Consider the following 25,465-nt stretch of genomic DNA (forward strand, 5'->3'; position numbering starts at 1 on the left):
AGTTCTAGAAGATCTTAAAAGTTCTCATCACAGGGAAAAAAAGTGTAACTATGTAGGGTGATGGATGTTAACTAGACTTACTGTGGTGATCATTTCACCATATATACAAATATTGAATAGTTGTGTTATACACCTGAAACTAATGTAATGTTATATGTCAGTTGTACCTTATTAAAAAAGAATAGATTATAAAAGACACCTTGGCTTACATCTTGGGTGCACACACCCTCTTGCTCTCTCTCATTTCTCAGTCTGGGAAATTCAGCTGCACATTCAGGCAGCCTATGGAGGGGCTCACATGTTAAGGAATTGAGATCTCTGGCCAATAGAGAGGAATGGAGGCCTGCTAACAACGATGTGAGAGAGCTTGGAAGTGAATCCTGCAGTCTCATTTGAGCTTCCAGATAATTGAAGTCCCAGTCCATAGCTTGACAACAACCTCGTGAGAGACCCCACACCGGAACAGTCCAGCTAAGCTGCTCCAGATTCTTGACCCTCAGAAACTATGTGAGATAATGTTTGCTTTGTTAAGCTGATCAACTTGGGGTAATTTATTATGCAGTAGTAGGTAGCTAATACTGATTTTGGTTCCTGGAAGTTGCATGCAACCGTAACAAAAACTTGAGATGTGGTGGTGGCTTTGGAGCTGGGCAGTGGATAGAAGCTGTAAGAATTTTAAGAGTATTAATGAAAGCCTAACGTGCCTTGAATAAATTGGTAGTAGAATTTTAGACTTTGAGGAGGCTGCCAGTGAGATCTTAAAGGAAAGTGAGGAAAATCTTATTGGAACCCAGTGATTTTTGTTATAAGGTGGCAGAAAGTTTAACAACGTGTCAATCTGCAATAAACTGAAAGATAAAAAATATATTTATGAACTAAACGATCTGCCAAAATGTTGAAAGTACTGCTGGGTTTCTTCTTGTGCTGCCTTTAGTCAGATACGAGAAAAGAGAAGCTAAAGAAAGGACTGTTAAATAAAAAAGAGCCAAGACTTGCTAGTTTTGAAAATTAGCCTCTCCAGATGACAAACAACACTAAAACTAAGAAATATTTCCAAGCAAAGATCAAACTCAAGGCACTCTCAAGAAAGCAGTTCTAAAGTTGAAGCCAAGGTTGTGACTGTAAAATTTCTTTGTTAAGACCTCAGAAAAGTTGAAGGTGGTGCCTCACAATACTCTTCAGAAAAAAGGGCCCTTTAAAGGATTTCAGGGTGTACTTTATACCGTCTTTCAATATGTGGCTTCTAGGAACAGTAGGGCTTCTAAGAAGCTTTAGGGCAATGTCCCTGAGCCTTCTCAGTATAAACCCAAGGTAGAAAGGACTTAGCTAGAGGACATTTGTGGTTGTGACTTTTGCCTACTAGGTTGAACTCCAGTGGGATCCACTGGAGACGCACAGTGTTTTCAAGACCCACTGCCATCTTGGACTGCAGAGACAGTATAAAATTAAAGAGGCCTTTGCCCTTGCAGATTGCTACAAGCAGGAATCAGACTAAGAATTTACTCAACTGCAAACATGTGCTAACTTACATGAAAAAAAGGATGACTCAGAAAACAGAAGCAAATGTTATGAAGAGTCATTTTCATGTCAAGGCAAAAGTGAGCCCTAACCAAGGAACTTTCAGTATTTCTCTTTTATTTCACAGGCCTGTAGATCAAGAGGAACTATGCCCGAGATGCTTAAGGAACTATGCTCAAGGATCCTCATCTGTACCTTAGTCAGATATAAATGACAAGTTTCTGAACTTTGAGTTGATGCTGTAATAGGATGAGACTAGTGAGGGCCTTTGTGGGGGGTGGAGTGTATTTTGCATGTTGGTGGGAGGGTCTGTGACTTATTGGGTACCAGAGGTTTTACTGTGGTAGACAACCTCACAGATGCTCCCAAGTTATCGCCACCTCCTGTTATTCACACTCTTATGTAATCTACATCATACCAGAGTCGGTCTGTGTGACCAGTAAAATATGGCAGAAGTGATAGTATGTTGTTTCTGAGTTTGTAAAAGATACTGGAGTGCTCTCTGGCTCTCTCTTGGATCAGTCACTCTGAGTGAAGCCATATGCTATGCAGGCAGCCTATGGAAAGACTCACATGATGAGGAACTAAAAGTCTCTGCCAACAGCTGGAGAGGAACGGAGGCCTGCCAACAACACATGAATGAACTTGGAAGCAGATTTGAACAACATGATGAACCACCATGACCTAATTGACATGCGTTGCACTTAGTCAATGCAGAATACAAAAATTTTGTAACTGGAAGTTTTACCAAAATTAACCACATGCTGGGCCATCAAGCAAATTCCAATATATTTCTAATGATAGAAATTATTCAGTGTATTTTCTGTCCTCGGGAATTTACAAGTCTGTAACAGAAAGACAACTAGATGGTCTCTCAGCTACCTAGAAATGGAACAATATACTTCTAAGTAATCCTTAGGTCAAAGAGGATATAAAAAGTAAAATTAGACATTTTGAACTGAGTAATAATGATGCATCATAAAAGAATGACTAAAGTCATTCTTAGAAGGAACTTTATAGCTTAAATGTAAATACTGGAAAAAGAAGAAAGACTGTTCTCAAGAAGAGAAGAAAAGGAAATTAAGCCTAATCAAGAAATAATAGGGCTTCCCTGGTGGCGCAGTGGTTGAGAGTCGGCCTGCCGATGCAGGGGACACGGGTTCATGCCCTGGTCCGGGAGGATCCCACATGCCGTGGAGCGGCTGGGCCCGTGAGCCATGGCCGCTGAGCCTGCACGTCCGGAGCCTGTGCTCTGCAACGGGAGAGGCCACAACAGTGAGAGGCCCGCATACCACACACACACACAAAAAGAATAATATGAAGTAGACATTAATAAAATAGAAAAAAATTTTTTACATTAAATGAACAAAGTTGGCTCATTATAAAGAACGTTCGAATTAGATCAGTAAAATAAAGATGAGTCCTGGCAAGATTGATCAGGAATAAAAGGAAAGTAGGCCCAAATCACCTATATTAGGAATGAAAAGGGGACATCATAGCAGAGTCTAAAGACTTTTTTAAAAGATTAATTTTGAATAATTTTATGTAATTTAAAAATTTAGGTGAAGTGGACAGATTTCTAGAAAAATACAACAGTGTTGAAATAAATAGAAAATCTCAATTGCCCTATCTGAATAAAGAAATTAAATCATTAAATAAAAATCTTTTCACAAAGAAAACTGTAGCTCCAGAAGGCATCACCAGTAAATATTCAACCAAATATTTAGTAACACAATACCAAATAATTTATACAATATTAGCAAGCCAAACCCAGCAGTATGCAAAAAAGGAGTTAAAAAATGGCCAGGCTGGATTTTTTCAAATGCAATTTTGGTTTTACTTTGAAAATCACTTATTATAATTTTTGTATTATCTGAGTAAAGTAGAAAAACCATCTCAGTAGATGCAGAAAAAGCATTTGATAAAACTCAATATCTATGTATGACTTTTTTAAGAAAAGCTAGAAATAGAAACCGATTTCAGACATACTTATTGGTAAACTATTCAAAGCTCTTCCTCTCCGATCAGGGACAAGACAAGGATAACTATATTAGAGGTCTTAGCCAGTGTGGTAATGCAGGGAAAATAACTCAAAGAATAAGGATTGAAAATAAAGAAATAAAATTGTAATGTTCTAGAAGACATGATTTTATATGTTGACAATTCCAAAAGTTGTACTAACAGACCATTAAAATCAATAATTAAGTTTCACAAGGTGGTTGGATATAAGGTAAATATAGAAAAACCAGTTATTTATCAGCAACAAATAAAGTTGAATTTTAAAATAATGTTTACAACAGATCAAAGTACATAGAAATAAACCTTACAAAATTACTTCTCTACAATGAAAATTATGAAACATTACTGAGCAAAATTAAAGAAGACCTAATGAGTTGATGGTTAGGGGGTCACCAAACTTTTTCTGTAAAAAGCCAGATAGCAAATATTTTCAGCTTTGTGGGCCAAAATGGTCACTGTGGAACTACTCATCTCTGCTGTTTTGGGTGCAAAAACAGCCATAGGTGACACATAAATGAATGGGAATAACTGTGTTCCAGTAAAATGTTATTTACAAAAATAGATGATGAGCGAGATTTAGCCTGTGGATCATAGTTAGCCCACTCCTGGTCTAGGTGCTGGTTAATTAATGTCTACCAACATCATAAAAAGAGGGGCAACTAGATATTATTTGCATCTTGTTTAGAATATATCTCACAATCCCTTTGAACTAGTCTTACTAAAAATTGCAAGAATAAAAAGATTGATGGTGAACTTTTCAGTTAAAAGACACTTGAAAAAAAAAGACACTTGAGACTTATCAGTCATTTGCAGTGTATGGGTTTTATTTGGATCTATATTAAAAATGATTTTAATTAATTTAATTTTAATGTAATGAATATTCGATATTAAGGGATTAGTTTTAATATTTTAGGTGTGATAATTATTTTATGGTTATGTTTGTGTCCTTGTTTCTGAAGAAATATATCTTGAAATATTTGTATAAAATATCACAAGTAGGATTTGTTTGTTATACGTTAACACCTGTGAATTCATAGTTGTGTTATATTTTCTCTACTAGCCTCTCTGTCTTTACCACTGGGTGTTCTCACCCTGATTCCAGGGACTGGGTCTAATTCACCTGTGTATTTCTAGCGCTAAGCATAGATGCTCAGTAAGTGCTGCCAAAGTGAATGTAGCTAACTCCTCAGAAATAGTAAATGTGTCTTTTAGGCCCAGTGTTATCAAATTGTTTTAAAGTACTAGATTTCTTTAGAAATTACTTTCTGTTTCCAAGGGGGGAGCAGTCATATGCCAATATAAAGAGTAGACTACGTTAGCTTTATCAGGTATATTTCATAGCTTTAGTCAAAATGCTCTCTAATATTCACAGCAAAATGAACAAATGGAAATTATATTTATTTTAATTTAGCATAAACATATTTCCCTAACTAACTTAGTAAAAAAACTTGACCTTCATTGTGGCCATGAATTAATAGAATCCAAGCACAGATTTCAACAACATTATATTCACTTAGGAAAAAAACACTTTAGCTGTCACCTCTAATTCTGAAACATAACTGTTATTTCTGAATATTCACCTTCCTGTCTTATTTCAAATGTATATCTTAATAGTTATAATAACTAGGTAAAACTTTGTATCCTGTTTTTTCTAAGCCTGTTTCTTCCTGTTACAGTCTTAATAGCCATCATTTTAAATGATTATTTTCAACACAAACATTTTTAATGAAGGTAGGATACTTTATATAAACAAATATAAAGGAGTTGCTATATATGAACAAGTAATATACATATGATTATGACACATACATAAATATGCTAATTATTTTTCTCTGCTGTGATGCTCTTTTATTCAAGCTTTAATCATTCATACAGTCTGGTTCTTTCAAATAAAAATTGTTTGAGAACAAACTCATATCTTCCTTAAAAGAACTGCTTTTTAATACACTACTTTTGGAAACAGTAAAATATCTTATAAATACAGTAGTAGTATTCTGAGTAATGTTAATGAGGGTTTTAGCAATGTAAGATACTGTTGGAGAAAAGAAGAAAAATGAGAAATATTCTGAATCCCAATAAAGAATGGGTTTTGAAATAATCTTGATTTTTTAAAAATTTTATTGGCGTATAGTTGATTTACAGTGTTGTGTTAGTTTCGGGTGTACATTAAAGTGATTCAGTTATACCTATACATATATCCGTTCTTTTTTAGATTCTTTTATCGTATAGGTTATCACAGAATATTGAGTAGAGTGCCCTTGTTTTAGGTCCTTGTTGGTTATCTGTCTTACATACAATAGTGAAATAGTGAACTGATGTTTTGTTTTCATTGTTGACAGTGAGTTTCTGACAGTTAAATCACCAGATTCTTTCCAGGAAAATATCTATTAGTTTTATGAAGATTCTCATTTTTTAAAAAACTATGCTTACTTAGAAAATATATACCTCAATATAAATCATAATGAGGGATTTTCTTATTTTTTGTTATTTTATCCTGTTTCTTTATCCCATTACCTGCTGTATTGTTAGTCATTCCCCCCCCCACCCGCCCCCCAGCCAATAAAATGAGACCTGTAGGTACCTCAGTTTTGGCAACCTACCGATGATTAGTAACTAACTTGATATATTATTTTAGGATTCTTACTCACATATTGACTCCCAGAGCAGAAATTTCTGATTAATAAGAATATTTGATTCCTAGCTTTACAGCTTCAAGTAATCTTAGAAATGATGTAATATCCTTTGCTTCCTTCGTAACTTCAAATAAGCATAAAGCAAAATCCTTCAAATAAAGTATAAAACAAATTTGATTAGTTCAGGGTTAAACAGTTGTATATTAGTTTGTAAAATGGGTTAAGTTAACATGGGAAGTGCATGCTGTTGGTTGTTTTAGAAATGTGAATGTAACAAGTATAATTAGGAGAATATATGTGACAAAGTATCATAAAAATTAGTATTGGATTGGATATTTTAAATACTAGACAAACTACATTTGAACTTTTTGAGCTAAAACAATTCCCTGCAAGTGAAAGACAAATTTATGAGTCCCTTATTGAATTGATGCAAAGCGTGTGAGTACAACAGTCATTTGGAGCCTCCCTTTTGCCATATTTGTCTAATGTATCACATATCAGGCCGATTACTATTTTCAGAAACAGTGTTCATGGCTGAAATCCTACAGTTAACCTTTAGAAGATCAAAAGGAAATATACTTATTAATAAGGTGAACCTAATGTATACATATTTTCTCTTTTTCTGCCTTATTGCTTGCATGTTTAGCAGCTTTTTTTTTTTTTCATTTGTTGCATAGAATTACTGAGTATGTATTTAAAGGTCAAACAAAGTCATCTTAGGATGGAAAACTAACGTATCAGTTACAGGGCATAGCTGGATATTTTGGCAACAGTAATTTGTAGTTATTGTTTTAAAAGATTTATTTTAATGTATAGAATGATATTATAGCTGTTGCTAACTGAAATTGTATAAAACTTACAATTTTTAAAGGTTTTCTGCTTGAGATCAAGTACTAAAAGCTGAAAGTATGTCTGTATCTTTAATCAGAGCTGTATTTACACTTTGCATTCACTTTCTCATCATAAATACTAAATGTATTCATTATTTATAGTATACCAAAGTATCTTCATAGAGTAGTAGAATGCCTTTCTAAACTGTCTGTTAATGTTTGTGTCATGATTATTCACATTCTGTTAAATATTAAAATTTCCAAAAATGTTCCTTTCTTTTTCAGCTATCCAATATCTATTATTTTTTACTGATGGGTTTTAATAGTTACTAGTTTCTCACTGGAGATCTGTAGGTTTTTTCTAAAGCCTCTTTAGAGAAATGTATTATTCAAAACAGTGAAATATATCAAGCTATAGCTGAAACCAATTTGTTTTGTTTTTTAGGTGGTTGAACAGGGTATGTTTGTAAAGCACTGCAAAGTAGAAGTATATCTCACAGAATTGAAGCTCTGTGAAAATGGAAACATGAACAATGTTGTAACTCGAAGATTTAGCAAAGCTGACACAATAGGTAATGCAAGATCCTGTTTCTTTGTTAAACCATTGCTATTAGAAATTTATTTAAAATTCTATTTGTTATATGCTACAAAGATGATAACCATTTTAAGGGTTTATCCTTAGACATTACAGGTTTCCAAGCATCATTCAATATGTCTTAGCTTAGAGTTGAATTATTTATCATTTCTAGGTCTACTTTACATTATTAAATGAGTTTAATATTTGTGCCATTTTACTTTTTAAAAAAAAATCAAATAATTGTTTTAATTTAGCATTTGAAAATACATATCATGTTTGTAACATGACTATAAATTGAAGTAGAACTTTAAATAAAAACTTGCTTAGGTAAAACTTTGTTGGGTAATGTAATATATATATCAATAATAATAATGATAATTTACCATTCTTAGCATGAAAAATGACCATTTATTTTCTTTTTTCTCACAGTTTATTCTTTGGACTCTATAAATACAAAATTAAGTAGCTACTTACAGCAGCGGGCTTAGCATTAATATGACTCACTGATTTTTTTTTTAATAATGAGTAGGTTACAGAATTATATATCAAATATAAGTGTGCCTAACTCCTTCTATGTATTTATATATCTTTATATATTTACCTATCTATACATATAAATGTATATTTAAATACATGTAAATTTATAATTCTGTTTAAAAGCCACATGTTAATTTAAGATCAAGAATGTATTGAATAACAAAATAAAACTCATAGATTCAGAGAACAGATTGGTGGCTGCCAGATGGGAGGGGCTTGGAGGTTGGGTGAAATAGGGTGAAGGGGATTAAGAGGTATAAACTTCCAGTAAGTCATGAGGATATAATGTACAGCATGGTGACTATGGTCAATAATATTGAATTGCAAATTTGAAAGTTGCTAAGAAAGTAAATCTTAAAAGTTCTCATCACAAGGAAAAAGTTTTTCTAACTTTGTATGGTGACAGATGGTCACTTATTGTGGTGATCACTTAGTGATGTATACAAATGTTGAACCATTCTGTCATACACCTAAAACTAATACAATGTTGTATGTCAATTATACTTCAATTTAAAAAAAGAATATATTGAATAAAATGTTTTTTAAATAAATGATTATGCATTTAATAACAGAATTGCAGTACTTTTTGGTAAGACACAACTCAAAATAAAAATTATAAAAGGTTGTTACTTTCAAATAAAGTTTTTGGAACAGAAGATTAATGGCAATAACATTGATCTTGTTGGAAAGTGCAAATGGACACTGGAGAAGGACATAACACTTAATGTAGAACTTAGAAAGATTAGAAAATTTATGAATTATAGCACCATATAGCTTTTCTTGTTGGAACCAGTCATTAAGTACACTTTATTAAAAGTAAATAAAAATATTTCTGAATTTCTTAAGCACATTTGACTTTCGCCACATAGCCATTTCACTGCAGGAAAATGCTTTTAACTCATAATTTTCATGAAATAGTACCATTCTTCAATTTCTAATGCTTGGTTAATCCTAATGTTTTTGCCAGACATTATGTATGGATTTTTTATTTTCCCTCTCTTTATTTTCCTAGAGCATTTGTAAGTTGAGATGCAATTTCAATAAACTCACACAGTCATCTTTCTAAAATGAATGCTTAAAATGTTAGGAACTCCATATAAATGTCATTTCATTACATTATTATGTATAAAGTATTATTATGGATAAAGTACTTAACTTTTTCAGTTCTAGATTTTTGGAACATATTCAGGAAAGTAAAACATTTCTATATCCTAAGAACTGAAAGTTTTAAATGTATAAAATTACATTAATCATGATATTAAAATGTACACAATAAGAATCTTTAAGAATCTGTAAGTCTGTCCAACAAAGATGACCTATTAAAATTAATTCAGAGACTAACTTCTGAAATGTTCAGCCAATTGGAATATAAATAAGCTACCTCTTAAATGCTTGATGTAGGTAATGTTTTCTAGTTATTTTAAAGTTTGGTATTTTCTAGTTAAAGTTTGGTATTAAACTTTTGGTATTAAAGTTTCTTTGTTTCTTACCTCATTTCTATAGGAAAATTATATATATATATATACATGTTATATGAGACAATAAGAAACTTATTTTAGAACATTAGTTCACTGAAAAATATTTTAAAACTCATTATATGAAGATCTAAGGTTTAATTTCTGAACTCAAAACAAGCATTTTGGAGTTTTTACATTAAGTACTAGGTAAGAATTATCAAGGAGATGATTTGTAAAGAATCTCTGCTTCAAAAAGTTTATGATTTACATAGATGTTAATTAGCATAGCTTAAATTTACTAATACTTTAAAATGCTACATACATTGGCTATATGCCTTAAAATTGTATATGAATAAATTTTTTCATATAGCTAACATTTCTTACTAGAACAGTTTTTTCAAACTGTGTTGTCTATACTTTCGTGGTCATTAAGCAGTTTGTGGAGTAAAGAGAATGGAATGGAAAATATCAGAATAGAAAATATCAACATATATGTGTATAGTGGGACACAATTCCTTACTGTAGTTTTAAAAATTTGAAAATCTATATTAGAGCAAGTTTGCTTTTTAAGCAAAAAGTTTTGCAAAAATTAATCAAGCCAGGAATTTTAGAAACTTCATTGTTATGGTTATAATAGTTAGCAGTTATTGAATACTTACTATGCTTTAGGCACTTTACAGGAAATTTCTTATTTAAACCTCAACATTACTGTACCCTCATCTTAAAGGTGATAAAGCCTAGGCTAAGAAGGGTTAAGTAACCTACATAGGTGCACCCTGGTACCAAGTGATAGAGCCAGTATTTTAACTCCTTAACCCAGCCTCTTATACCAGAGTCTCACTTCTTAATTTGCTGCCTTATACAATCTGTGCAAATGTTAATTGGGTTGATTTTGTGTTTCTTTAGGAAGTGAGTTTTGAAACAAAGAATTTGATAAGAAAGGAAATACGAGATGTATATTTTTCCCTGTGTGTTTTTTCAGTCTTGATTAAAAAGGATCAAAATAGCTATGTACATGAAATACAGTATACAAATTTTGTAAATGGAATTAAGAAATATAAGCACCTGTTTTCTGTTTTTACCAAATAATAAAATGTTCCATTTTCAGCTAGTAATGCCTACATTGATTTATAATAAAAATGATAGTAGCCATAGGTAGGATCTAAATAATTTACCATGTTCAGAGCCAAAAGACTTTGCCTTTTTAATATTTTTCTCCCTAAATTGATATATTTGGGTATTGAACATGTGTCAATAAGGAAGATAAAACTTGTTCTTATTTTTTCTTTAAAGATACCACTGAAAAATAATTTTATTATAAAATTTGAAAAATGCTTTATGTTTATAAAATTAATAGAACTGCTTAACTTTCTTATTAAATGTTCCTACTAGAAATGTTTGTCACAATAATTTTATTTCTGTTTTCTGTGTTAATATATTTTTATCTCTTTATGCTTTTCATTAACTGCCTAATAGAGTCGGATTAATATACAGAAAAATATGCACATGTTCTCAATACCTTGACATTCTCAACTCCAGTGATCTTGATCTGCATCCAGCCTCAACCACCAGTTCCCATAGATATACCCTAGGCTGTCATTATCTACAACTGCACTTGCCAAATTTCAGTTTAAGCAAACTGCTTTCTGGCTACCACTTCCTCTGCTCCCGTTCTCTCTTGAACCCACTAAATCAGACCAACCACTTCCTTGGTTCTGCTTCTGTGATGGTCTCTAATTCTACATTGATACATCCAGTGGTCGAAGTGCCAGCAAAAATTAACATACTTACTGACTTTTCCATCTAGAAATATTTTCTCTTCACATGGCTGCCAGGGTACAAGTTCTCACTGGCTGCATCTTCTCAGAGTCCTTTGTAAGATCCTCTTCATATTTCTGACCTCAGAACATCAGTGTGATATGCTCAGTATATGGATCTTCTTTCTTTTCCTTGATGACTTCGTCTAGTCCCTTGGCTTTAAATACTTTTCTGTATATTGATGTCTTATATCTCCTACCCAGACTCTCCCTTAATTCCAGTTTCAACCATTCCATATCTTCACATGTGTCTGATGAGAATCTAAAGATAACATATATGAAACTAAACTCTCTCCCTTCCCCCTAAAAGCTACTACCCTGTCATTTTTCCTCATCTGAGTAATCGTCACTTGCACTCTTCTAATTGCTTAGGCCAAAACCCTTGGCATCATTCTGATTCTCTTGTATTTCTCACCCTGCATATAATTTAGCAATGTATCTTCTAAGCAGTGCCTTCAGAATCTATTCCCAGTCTGACCACTTAACATTGCTTCCACAGTTACCACCTTGGTTTGGATTTCTGTAGTAGCCTAGTCTCTCACCCTTGACATCCTGCAGTTTGTTTTCACTAGCAGCAAAAGTGAACATTTGAAGTGTCAATTGGATCATACCACTTCTCTGCTCAAAACTCCTAAATGACTTCTCTTCTTAATCAGATAAAATAGAATACTTTCATAACTGCCTCAATTCTGTATGATCCTACATGTGTACCTTTATGGTCTTATTTCCACCTTGCTCATTCCACTTTAGCCACATTGGTGCACCGTTCTCTTCTAAAACATGCCAAATACATTCCCATCTCAGGGTCTTTGCATTACCCTTTTCAAAACTCAATAAAGGGGGCATTTCCATATGTGTTGGTATATATTATATTATGTATATAAATATGTATGTATTAATAGAAAAAAATGCCTGGAAGAAGTATCAAAATGTTAACAGTGGTTATTTCTAGGTGGACATTTTATTTGTACTTGTATTTTCTGAATTTTTGCAATGAGCAAGATTTATTTCTTCAATCAGGAAAGAAGTATTCATTTTTATAGAAAGACTAAAATGACCTCCCTTCCTTGGCTTCTTCCTTTGTCGTCCTTCCTACGTTATTTTCTGTTTCTTGATCTGGGTACTGCTTACACGGGTGTATCCACTATGGAAATTTATCATTATATACTGATGATTTGTGCATTTTTCTGTATACATTTACAGTTCAATAAAAAAAATTAATGCCGCCAAAATAGAAAGCAGTACTTACAGTATATTTATATTTCTTTAATGTAATTTTTTAAATGTTCTGGCTAGTTTGCATTAGGTTTTGAAATACACTATAGTATTTACTACTTATTTAATGCCTTAATCAAACTGTCATTGACTATAAGACTATTAAAGAACATTAGCTGCTAAGTAGAACATAAACAGTGTTATTGGACTAAGTTTAATTATGTAGGATAGATGTGGGTTTTTATATTTTTTAAGAGAACGTGTATTTTTAGGTTTAGTATTTTACAAATAATGGTTTTTCCAAAATTAATCAAGTATTCTAAAATTTAGAAGTATTTCATATTTCTTTATATGTCATAAAATATATTAAGTGTAATTTTCTTGAGTCTAAGTTAGGTAAGTTATTGACCATAATTTGATAGATATAGTAATATTTTCTAATATCTCTTTCTAATGTTTATGTACTTTAAAAGATTCATCTAAATATGGTACCGAAACTTAATTATTCTCAAACATGTAGACACTCCTATATCTTATTTTACAGCAGATTAAGCTGCTCCGGTTTTTTAAAAGAAAGACTTCTTCCGTTCAGATAATTGGCTTAGAAATAAAGAAAATATATGGCTTTACCTTGGAAACAAGAAATTTTGACCAATTCAGACCTCTCTTCAAAGAAGGCACTTTTCTTTGTGTCCCTATATTCTATTTAATTTTCGTTAGCTATTTAAACTGTAAATTGTATTCAACTTAATATAAATTATTTGGAAATTGGTTATAACTTAAAATATTTTTTATCTGTGGCATCTCTGAGTCATACTTTAATTTCTAACTCCAACATATCATTAGAAAATATATTGATTTTATGTGTAAAAAGTTAAAGTTCATCCTGTATAACATAAATTATATTTTAGTGTTATATGATTGAACTCTTACCTTTTGAGGTCTTAATTTCCCAAAGTAATCATCTGAGTTATAATTACCATTTTGTTCCTAAAAAGTATACCTGGTCTTAAAATTTTTCTTTATTGTTTTTATGTATTTCCTACATATTTGTTCATCTATTCTTGCTATTATATCAGTAATTTAAATTTAGGATTTTTATGTTAGTGAGCACTTAACTCTCTGTGGTATATTTTTAAATATTATATTTACGTATCTTTCCTCCTTAAATCTAGATACAATTGAAAAGGAAATAAGAAAAATCTTCAATATTCCAGATGAAAAGGAGACCAGATTGTGGAACAAATACATGAGTAATACATTTGAACCACTGAATAAACCAGACAGCACCATTCAGGATGCTGGTTTATACCAAGGACAGGTATTTTTTAGCAATACTGTTTATTTTAAGCATATTATACATGAAGTTTTTGGGAGTCACAAACTTTATGGCTATCCTGACAATCTACAATGGATTCTACTGTTTCTGGTTTCCTCTTTCTAACTCTTCTCTATCCCTGCTGGTCACTAATTATAACTTTTGCTTCTCTCCTTGAGCTTGAGAATAACCTACTTTTTAAAAAGAAATTATTTTCCATTGAAAAATAGCTAATAAGGGGTCAGCAAACTTTTTGTAAAGGATCAAATAAATATTTTTGGCTCAGTGGTCTGTAAGGTCTCTGTCACGACTACAACTTTGCCATTGTAGTAGCAAGAAAGTAGCCATAAATAATATGTAAAAAATGGATATGGCTATGTTCCAACAAACTTTATTTAGAAAAGCAGTCAGTGAGCTAAGTGAACTTAGTTTGCCAACCCCTGCTAGAAGGTATCAACCCCCAGTTTGGTCTTTCTTTATGACAGAATCTAAAGAAATGAATGTGTTGAGAAATGAAGACTTTTAGACACAATCAGCAAGTTCTACTGCTTCCACCTTCTAAATATCTCTTTAATTAATCTTTGTATCCCATTCTCACCCCTTATCTTTCCATAATCTCTTAACAAATCCCTCTACTTCCAGTCTTTTGCATGTTCGTTCTCAGTCTTCCGTATTTCTGTCAGAATACTCTTTCTAAAATGTAAACCTTATTATTTCCTTTTCATAAACCTTTCCTGGCTCCTTAACAATTGCAGAATAAAGTCCAGGCACCTTAATGCAGCATGCAAGTCATGGTTTATCCTTTTGCCTAGTCTTCCAGCATCTTTCGATTATCCTTGCCTTTAGATCTACACTCTAATAATACCAAACTGAACTACGTATAGTTCCCTAAGCCTGCTATGCTTTTCCATACTCCTGTGCTTTCATATATGTTGTTCCATCTGCCTGTTGCCCCAGTCCCTGCATTCATCCAGAAAAAGTCCTTTTAAACATCCAAATATTGAAATTAAGCATCCCATCCTTTCATATAATCTAACCAGATCAGATTATTCATCCTTCAAATTCCAATTCAAAATTTGTCACATCATTTCTTGAGCCTTCCCTGATCTATTTATCTCAGTATCTAGTTGAGGTATAGGATTTGTTTTACTTTGGAGAAGAAATTTCTCCCTTAACTTCCATAGTGATTTACATATGTGTCTTGTATCATTCATTAAGTTATTTATATATTAAGCTCCCCAACTAGACTGTGAGGTCCTGTTTTTAGTTGGACTTTGTGTCCTATTTATTTTTATTTTAGTACCTAACCCAGAGCCTGCCACTCTAGTATATGGAAGTTTTTTGTTTTGTTTTGTTCTGTTTTATTTAAAATTGATACTGATACATGATGTAAGTTATTAAACTCAGAGGAACAGAAGGAAATTAATTTTTTAGCAAATGCCTACTATATATCAAGTATTGTACTCAGCTATAAAACAGTGATTTTCAGACTTATTTTAGCCATTATATTCTTACGTGAAATCTTATGAAATCTAATAATATGTATTACAATTAAAAGGAGTTACCCAGGGCTTTCCTGGTGGCGCAGTGGTTGAGAGTCCGCCTGCCGCCTGGGGTTCGTGCCCCAGTCCGGGAAGATCCCACATGCCGCGGAGCGGCTAGGCCCGTGAGCCGTGGCCGCTGAGCCTGTGCATCCGGAGCCTGTGCTCCGCAACGGGAGAGGCCACAACAGTGAGAGGCCTGCGTACCGCAAAAAAAAAAAAAAAAAGGAGTTACCCAGTTGAAGCTGAGTGTGTGAGACATTTGGAACTCTACTGGTTAGTCAACACTCCCCTCCTTAGCCAGCCAACTTCCTCTTTCTGTCTTCCAAATAGACATACACTTCTCTCCTTGGTTACCATCCATCAGGCCTTGAGGTAGCTCCAGGAGTACAATTTAAAATATATAAGATTATATCCTTAAATCTTTTCAGTAATTGATTCTGAGTAATGGCTGTTATTCTACTCATCATGTACATTAGAAAACCAAGGCTTAGAGAATTTAATTTGTTATTCTTGATAGGAATGCATTTATCAGAATGAAGATGACAATAAATTATTTTAATAAGAAGATTAACTATCTTATTAAATATATTATTCTTATAAAATATCTTTAGGGACCTTTGATCTTTTGAAATAGGAATGGTTCAAAGAACATGGATTAAATTTTCTAGGTTTTGTACCAGTTATTTTCTGACTGATGATAAATGAACTAAACACTATCTTAGACTTAAAAGAAGTTTGGTTTTTTTTGTTTTGTTTTTTTACTGAAATAAAAGTATCCTCATTAGAAAGTGAAATGAAGATACATTATTGAAGAGTTTATCTCCCAAAATGGGTGGTCTTTATCTCTCTCCCTTGTATGTGTGTGTTCAATTTAATTAAATCTTAAAATCTTTTAAAAAATAATTTCATTTTGAGTTAAAGTTTTAACCATGAGCAAAATTTTATTCAGAAAATGATACATTTGAATAAACAAGTGAGTTTTAACATTTCTGGTGGCATTCAACATTAATATCTGTGACTGTAAAGACAAAAAGAATTTGGGGCTTCCCTGGTGGCGCAGTGGTTGAGAGTCCGCCTGCCGATGCAGGGGACATGGGTCCGTGCCCCGGTCCGGGAAGATAAAAAAGACAAAAAGAATTTAAAGTACAAATACTGCTAGGAATTAAAGGTTACAGTTGAACTTTAAATATTTACTTGATTCTTCAGCTTTAAGACCTTCCTTTAAATAACAAGCCATAAATAATTATATTAAATGCATAACTTTGAAATTTTCTGTAGGTAAAATCTTTTGTTTTATAACTGGTTTAAGTCCTCCTAGAGACAAAGTTTGTATGTATGTATATATCTTTTTTTATATAATATAATTTCTATGTAGATGTCTGTAGAGTTATAAGTTGTAGCAAAGGAAAACCTTCAGAAGTTAAAAACTACTCACTAAATTCAATTTTATAAATATGTAAAAATATGTAAATATATATCAGAATGATGCCAGTTGAGCATAATGGTTAATTGTCTGTGGTAGGTAAGGAGAGAAATATGATCAGGGAGGGATCAGGATGGCAGGTATACAGTGCACTTATTCATTATATGTTACATATACTTCATGTGTGTGTGTTTTTTTGTTTGTTTTTTTTGGCCACACCATGTGGCATGCAGAAATCTTAGTTCCCTGACCAGGGATTGAACCCGTGCCCCCTGCACTGGGGGTGCAGAGTCTTAACCACTGGACCACCAGGGACGTCCCTCATGTGTGTTTTTTGAATGTAGGAAATAACTTTTTCTTTTAAAAGACAACTTTAGTATTTTAATTAGCATACTCTTTCAACAGCAAGATTCCATGAATTTTTTAAATCGCTATTTCATTGGTATATGTGTTCTGAATCAGGCTTACATTTTACATGGTTAAGATCCAAATGCCAGCTTATAAATTGCCTGAAACATATACTCAAAAGTATATTACTAAGAGTATACAGAACAGGTTACAAAATTGCAATTTTAAGAAACAAGAGTTAATGAAACTGAATATGTAGAATATATACAAATTTTTAATGCCTTGAATTTACTTCAAGGCATGTTTTCTATATTATAGGTTTCCTGTGGAAATTTAGATATTAACTTGTTGAGATGATCACATATTTCTTTTGTTAACTTAATTATTTTGGTTAGTTTTTCTTCTTTGCACAGACTTGCCCCTAGTAAAAACTAGAAGAAAGCCTTCTTTTTTAGACTGAAACATATGAAAAAAGATTCTGGGATGTTTTAAAATAAAGTATAGCTCACCTTAGCCTGTACTTTTCATTTATTAGAGGTGTTTTTTGTCTACCCTGACCATGCTGCAGTAGGGAACTTAGTCTGATTCTCACACACATGGCTCTATTGTTTCTATGTTAAAAGATTTTATAATTTTATAATGTAAATAAAGACAAATTTCAAAGCCCCAAACAAATTATGTGTAATTATGTATACTCTGTAATTTGGGATTATCTTTGCCACTGCTCCTCAGTATTTGCATAATAATAGCTGACTGAGATCATACATCAGTATGTTTAACAACAACTATAACCATTTATTAAGCATCTGTTTTTTGCACAGTACTTTTACAAGCTACAAATAGAAGAGAAATAGAAAGTGTGCCCTAAACTCAAGGAACTTATATTGCATCTAGTTTTTTATACTTAAAGTCATAGAACCAGTGATTTTCCTTGTAGTGTTTTACCTTCTTTCTTTCTGACCGTCATTGCTGACTTCTTATATTTAAGGTCTCTTTATCTCCCTTGGCCAGCTTTGGAATCAAAATGCAAATACCTCTTCACCTTGTCTACTGTGTCCTTTAAGTCATCACAGAGTTACTTTAGTTTCTTAGCATATACAGCTAATCTTCTAAAGCTATTTTAACTTCAGGGTTAAGGAAAAACACTCTTTTATTGTGTCTTATTTGCAGGTGTTAGTGATAGAACAGAAGAATGAAGACGGAACATGGCCAAGGGGTCCTTCTACTCCTAAGTAAGTGCTCCCACTTTTTATGGCTCAGTGCATGATGTTGAAGCTTTGATTTCAGATAATAAAATCCAGAATGATAGAAGAACCTAATTGTGTATTGCAATTGTAAATATATATAACTTCTTTATATTTTAATATTTTATTCTCGTAAAGAAGTTATCTAAGTTTGCACTTAAATGAATATGCTGTAATTTAAAAGCCTTCCAATTCTAATCTCTTTTAGAATAAGGTACAGTATAAATACGTTATAAATGTAATGGTGCATTGTCTAATACAATCAAATCACTATTAAACATTTTATTTAATATTTTTCAAGCATTTTGTGGTATTTTTAAAAGTGTCTGTTAAAAGAATGCTCTTTATGAAAATGAATCTGATGTGAAAGCAACATATTTTAAATCTAATCGTGAAAGCAATATTTTATTTATTTAGATACGTGTTTTAGAATATAACAGCACAAGTAGAGATAAAGGAGTATAAGAATTGCTTTTGATGGTAAATGAGTGATTAGAAACCTTTTTAACTTTTTTTTTAATTGTAAGAAAACATAACTTAATATCTGCCCTGTTAACAAAGTTTTAAATGTGTGCTTACAGTATTGTTAACTGTAGGCACATTGTTGTACAGCAAATCTCTAGAATTTATTCATCTTGTATAACAAACTTTATTCCTGTTGAAGAGTAATTCCTCACTTCTCCCTTCCCCCAGCCCCTGGGAACCACCGTTCTACTCTCTGTTTCTATGAGTTTGACTAGTTTACATAGCCTCATATAAGTGGAATCATACAGTATTTGTCTGTGATTGGCTTACTCTACCAAGCATACTGTCCCTTAGGTTCATCAGTGTTATCACATGTGGCATGATTTCCTTGCTTTTTTAAGGCTGAATAAAATTCCATTGTATATATATACCATATTTTCTTTATCCATTTATCTGTCAATAGACATTTAGGTTGTTTTCATTATCTGGGCTATTGTAAATTATACTGCAGTGAACTTGAGAGTGCAGATGTCTCTTCAAGATACTGATTTCATTTCCTTTGGATATATACCCAGAAATGAGATTTCTGAATCATATGCTAGTTCTATTTCTAATTTTTTGAGGAATTTCCATACTGTTTTTCATAGCAGCTGCACCATCTTACATTTCCACCGACAGTATGCAAGGGTTCCAATTTCCCCACATTCTTGCTAGTACTTATTATCTTTTGTTCTTTTGATAATAGACATCCTAACAGGTGTGAGGTGGTATCTCATTGTGGTTTGATTTGCATTTCCCCAATGATTTCTGATGTTGAACATCTTTTTAATATACCTATTACCTGTCTGTATGCCTTCTTTAGAGAAGTGTCTATTCAAAGAAGTCTCAGGCCCATTTTTTAATCTGGTTATTTGGGGGTTTTGCTGTTGAATTGTAATGAGTTTCTTATATATTTGGATATTAACCCCTTACCAGATATGTGGTTTAAAGATTTAAAAATAAGACCTGATACGGGGAGGGGGAAGGGTAAGGTGGGACGAAGTGAGAGAGTAGCATGGACATATATACACTACCAAATGTAAAACAGATAGCTAGTGGGAAGCAGCCGCATAGCACAGGGAGATCAACTCGGTGCTTTGTGACCACCTAGAGGGGTGGGATGGGGGGGGTGGGATAGGGAGGGTGGGAGCGAGGGAGATGCAAGAGGGAAGAGATAATGTGGACATATGTATACGTATAAATGATTCACCCTGTTATAAAGCAGAAACTAACACACCACTGTAAAGCAATTATACTCCAATAAAGATGTTAAAAAAAAAAAAAACCTGTATCTGTACATCTAGAAGAAATCTTAGGGGAAAAGCTTCATGACATTGGTCTAGGCAGATTTCATGAATATGACACCAAAAGCACAAGCAACAAAAGCAGTTATAGACAAAAGGGACTACATCAGGCTAAAAAGTTTCCACACAGTAAAGGAAGCAATCAACAGAGTGAAAAGGCAACATGCCGAATGGGAGGAAATATTTTTAAGGGTTTTAAGATTATCAGAAACACTTAGGGCTAGTTGTATTTCAATATTTGGACTTTCTAAACCTCTGAGAAGTAATATGGTACGTGTGCCACCTATTATTTTACTATTTTTGTAGAGTCCAGGGGGACTCTTATAGTTAAGCACATTAATATTCAGTAAGTATCCACACTAAGTAAGATAAAGAAGGAGTGTAAATAGCATCATTTCAGTTCAGGTTAGATTGCCCTGAAGTGAATTATGAAAAATTTTTTAAGTTTTCAGAAACTTTGGAATTTCAGATTTTCTGATAAGAGGTTGTGAATTTGTGTTTTGAAACCTTAAAATAATGATTCTTAAATAAATAAATAAATAATTTAGTAATTGCTAACCTAGCTAATAAACTAAATTGCCAAGTGATAGTTCATTAGAATACAAAAAAAAATTTTAATCAGTATCTAGTGTGTGAAAAGACTCTCGAAAAACTAAGAATAAAAGGGAATTCTCCTAACTTGTTAAAACCTATAAACCCAAAATCTGTAGCAAACATTTAATTGAGAAATTTTGAACACAAACCAAATAAGATTAGAATTTTACAAAGAAATAAAATTCACTATTTACATATGATGCAATCTACATAGAATCCAAAAACAATCAGCAGACTACTAGAACTAAGAGAATTCAGCAACATTATCTAATACAAGATTAATCTGTAAAAATTAATAGGTGTTTTCCATACCCATAGGTCAGCATTCTTTTTTATGAAGAACCAGATTAAGTATTTTTAGCTTTATGGGCCATAGGGTCTCTGACTCAACTATAACTACTGATATAGCAGTAGGCAGGGGACAGGTTCGAGCCCTCATCCAGGAAGATTCCACATGCCGCGGAGCAGCTAAGCCTGTGCACCACAACTACTGAATTTGCGCTCTAGAGCCCGCGAGCCACAGCTACTGAGCCCACATGCCACAACTACTGAAGCCCTCATGCCTAGAGCCTGTGCTCCGCAACAAGAGAAGCCACTGCAGTGAGAAGCTTGCGCACTGCAATGAAGAGTAGCCCCCGCTCACCACAACTACAGAAAGCCTGCACGCAGCAACGAAGGCCCATAGCAGCCAAAAGGAAATAAAATAAATTTTAAAATACAGAAACAAAATTCTATCCTGACCTTTTTTTCTCCCTCTGTTTGTGTGTGTGAGAAACTTCAGAAACTCATTCTAAAATTAACATATTCCAATAAAGATCCAGGATTAGCTAAGTCAGTTTTGACAAAGAGGAGGAAGGGAAGTGTTTACCTACTAGATAGTAAGGATTACTGCAAAGCTATGGTAATAAAAACACTATGACACTAGCAAAAGAAAGGCAAATAGACTGGAATAAACTAGTGAGCTAAGAAAAACTCCTGTATGTATGGTAAGTGGCACTGCTCAGCAGTGAAAAACAGGTTGCTTAAAGCAGATAGGTGCTTAGATTTTATTAGGAGTACTATTTGGAGAAAAGAAAGCAGAATCACTGCCTTACACATTACATACAAAGACTCCAGAAGGACTAAAGACTCAAATAAGAAATGTAAAGCTTTAAAGCTAATAAGATATTTTGGAAAATATCTGTGACTTAGGGATCACAGAACATAGTGCGAAAATTAATGTTTGATTGCATTAAATTAAGTATTTCTGTTAAAGGAACCATATACAAAGTCAAATGTCGGTTTTAGAAAATCTAAAACCTACAAGAGAATAATACCCACAGTGTACAAAGAACTGCTGTGAATTAACAGAAACAAAGCAAACAAGCTTTTAAAAAATAAAAGATATAAATAGTTTAAAGAAGGGGAAGCCCAAGTGCTGACAGGTAGCTGAGGAGATACACAAACTCACTAGTAATCAGAAAAATTAAAGCATGAGATACAATCTAATAGCCATCAGAATGACAAAAACTTAAAAGGATGCTAATAAAAAGTGTTTGGAGGGTTGTAGGAGAAGTCTTAGTACAGATGGTGGGAGTACAAACTACTACCATGCTATATATCAGTGTTTAATTAAATCAGGAATGCTTAATCCCTCTGACCCATCACTCAGTGGAATTTTTCACACAGGTCCCTGAATATACAATCTTTGTAGCTGCGTTGTTTGTGGTAGTGGGGATTTGAAGACAGCCTAGCTAAGTATCTGTCTCTGGTAGAGTGAATAAGAAAAATGATGGTGATACACTGTGGAATGCCAGTGCAGCAGATAGAAGTAACAGTGGTGAGATTTTTGAAACTGGATAAACTTTAAAACATAGAGTTGAGAGAAAAAATAAAAACAAAATGAGATTTCACTCAGTACCATTTAGGTAAACTTAGAACATACTGTGTAAAATTATAATATTCAAGAACATTGAGAAAACACCTGTAGTGGAGGAAAATAGTATAGATTTAAAAAGTGAGGAATTAACATTTATTTATATGTATATAATTGAAGTAAGGATGCACATTCTTTTTTTGGGGTAAATGGCAACTTTAAAAGAAAAGTAGAATTCTGTGTGTGTTCATTGAAGTTACATTACAAGCAGATGTAACTTAGACAAATTCAACTCCAGCAGAAGGCATGTAATTTTAAGTTCCTCAAGAAAGAAACTTCAAGTTATTAAGATACAGAACAGCCTGTTTTATATGCTTATAATTGTCATCATATCTGTCAGGAGACAACCCCTCGTCCTCAACATGGTATGAAGATGCTAGTTCTAATAAACATCACTAACCTGGGGTCTGTCCAGTGCTCATACTGCTTAGCACATAACCGTTTCCTACCTAGAGTGTCAAAAGCCAAGGAAAAATCATTAAAAGCTATAATATGGTGATAGAACGAAGAATCACCTGTTCAGTTTGTTAAAACACTGTTTCCTCAGCCCCATCCCCTGAATTTCTGTTTCAGTAGATCTGGGTAGGGCTCATGAATTTGCATTGCTACTAAGCTCACAGGTGATGCTAAGCTCACAGGTGGCACAGTGGTTGAGAGTCCACCTGCCGATGCAGGGGACACGGGTTCGTGCCCCGGTCCGGGAAGATCCCACATGCCGTGGAGCAGCTGGGCCCGTGAGCCATGGCCGCTGAGCCTGCGCGTCCGGAGCCTGTGCTCCACAACACCGCAAAAACAAAACAAAATATGTAGTCCTATTTATAAAAATGTATATACCCTAAGACAATCCAAAATCTATATTAGAAACCTAAGAACCTACCTAAAAAATTTTCAAAAGTTTTCCATCTGGATTTTTCTGCTAGATATCAATTTATAATTTGAATTTTTCATCTTTATATTCATGCTGTATTTTTAAAATATTAAAATGCTTAGGTTTTTTCAGAACGTGCATTTCTAATCTAGTTCTTAAGCATCTGATTTCTTAAAACCTCTCAAAAACGTGATATTTTCTAATGATACCTTAGAAAAGCTTAAACCACTCTATTTTTCTATTCTGTTAATCAGAACGTACATTTCTTTTTTTTTTTTTTTTTTTGCGGTACGCGGGCCTCTCACTGTTGTGGCCTTTCCCGTTGCGGAGCACAGGCTCCGGACGCACAGGCTCAGCGGCCATGGCTCACGGGCCCAGCCGCTCCACGGCATGTGGGATCTTCCCGGACCGGGGCGCGAACCCGTGTCCCCTGCATCGGCAGGCGGACTCTCAACCACTGCGCCACCAGGGAAGACCAAGAACGTGCATTTCTAATCTAGTTCTTAAGCATCTCATTTCTTAAAACCTCTCAAAAACGTGGTATTTTCTAATGATACCTTAGAAAAGCTTAAACCACTCTAACTTTTTTTCTATTCTGTTAAATTTGACTATTTTCCAAAGATGTTGGCATTGGGTGGATAGTCTGATTATTCAGTTGGAGATGTGTGGCTAGTTACATCTTGTTTTTGTGTGTGTGTTTGGTTTTTTTTTGCGTTACGCGGACCTCTCACTGTTGTGGCCTCTCCTGTTGCGGAGCACAGGCTCCGGACGCACAGGCTCAGCGGCCATGGCTCACGGGCGCAGCCGCTCCGCGGCATATGGGATCTTCCCGGACCGGGGCACGAACCCGTGTCCCCTGCATCGGCAGGAGGACTCTTAACCACTGTGCCACCAGGGAAGCCCACATCCTGTATTTTTTTTTTAATTATTTTAAAGTAGAATAATTGTAGAATCCTGGGTGTTCCTGAAGAGAGGAGAAACCTAATCAATAGATTATCCCTTACTTTCCAGAAAATTTTTTTAATGTTAACACCTTATTCCTCAGTTAGAAGCAGTACAACTTCATTAATTGACTAAATTGTACTATTAATTTTTTTCTGTATGGTTTCATTTAGGTATAACTATCTCAAAGAATGCCTTTGAGATTACTAACATTATGGAAATAAAAAGGTCCAAATTTTGCTGTTTTCCTGAAATAAGTAAAAATTCTTGAGGGTAACATGAGAAGTTGATTTAATTCAGACGTTTTCATTAATTGCTCAAAAATATTGACGAGACATGTGAGTAAAAATCTGGTGGAGGAAGATAAGCGTCATTGATAACTGAAGAGGCAGTTTTCATGGGCTAGAAAATATTCAGAGAAGAATCCAAAATCAACAAGGTAAGGCATGAGAGGCTAAAAAAAAATCAAATAGAAAACTAAGCCAGTAGTTCTTAACTCATATGTTGTCCCCCTGCCGTCTGTGGTGTTCTGATTAACAGAATTCCAAATTAGTGACTGAAGCACTAAGTGTAAACTTAATCTAGTGGCATATTAGTATTTTTACAGCACTCTGTCCCTGAGTGCTCTTCTTGGAGAGAGGAAGCACTTTATAAATAAAACCATTGCATACTATTTTTCAGTTAGGATAAATAATAAACATCTAGGTGACTCTGCAGTATTGTTTTTATTTTTTTTACACCAGCTGTTATGCTATTGTACCTGTTTAAATACAGGTAGAAAAACTTAGCATATACTTTAGAATTTTTTAAAGAGTTATTAAGCCCAATTTGCATATATAGTAATTGCACAGTTAACTG

General features: G+C 33.6%; 1 protein-coding gene across 3 annotated transcripts in view; it reads left to right on the forward strand.

Moving 5' to 3' along the window:
- Positions 1 to 25,465, forward strand: part of USP15 (ubiquitin specific peptidase 15) — a 126,609-nt gene that overhangs the window by 38,042 nt on the left and 63,102 nt on the right. For all 3 annotated transcript variants that reach the window (XM_082849993.1, XM_082849994.1, XM_082849996.1), the window contains exons 4-6: positions 7,446 to 7,572; positions 13,779 to 13,924; positions 18,407 to 18,468. In XM_082849993.1, the coding sequence (XP_082706119.1) occupies positions 7,446 to 7,572; positions 13,779 to 13,924; positions 18,407 to 18,468 (335 nt within the window). The remainder of the gene's footprint in view (positions 1 to 7,445; positions 7,573 to 13,778; positions 13,925 to 18,406; positions 18,469 to 25,465) is intronic.

Source organism: Leucopleurus acutus, assembly GCF_964270905.1.
Source record: "Leucopleurus acutus genome assembly, chromosome: 11".
Lineage (NCBI taxonomy): Eukaryota > Metazoa > Chordata > Mammalia > Artiodactyla > Delphinidae > Leucopleurus > Leucopleurus acutus.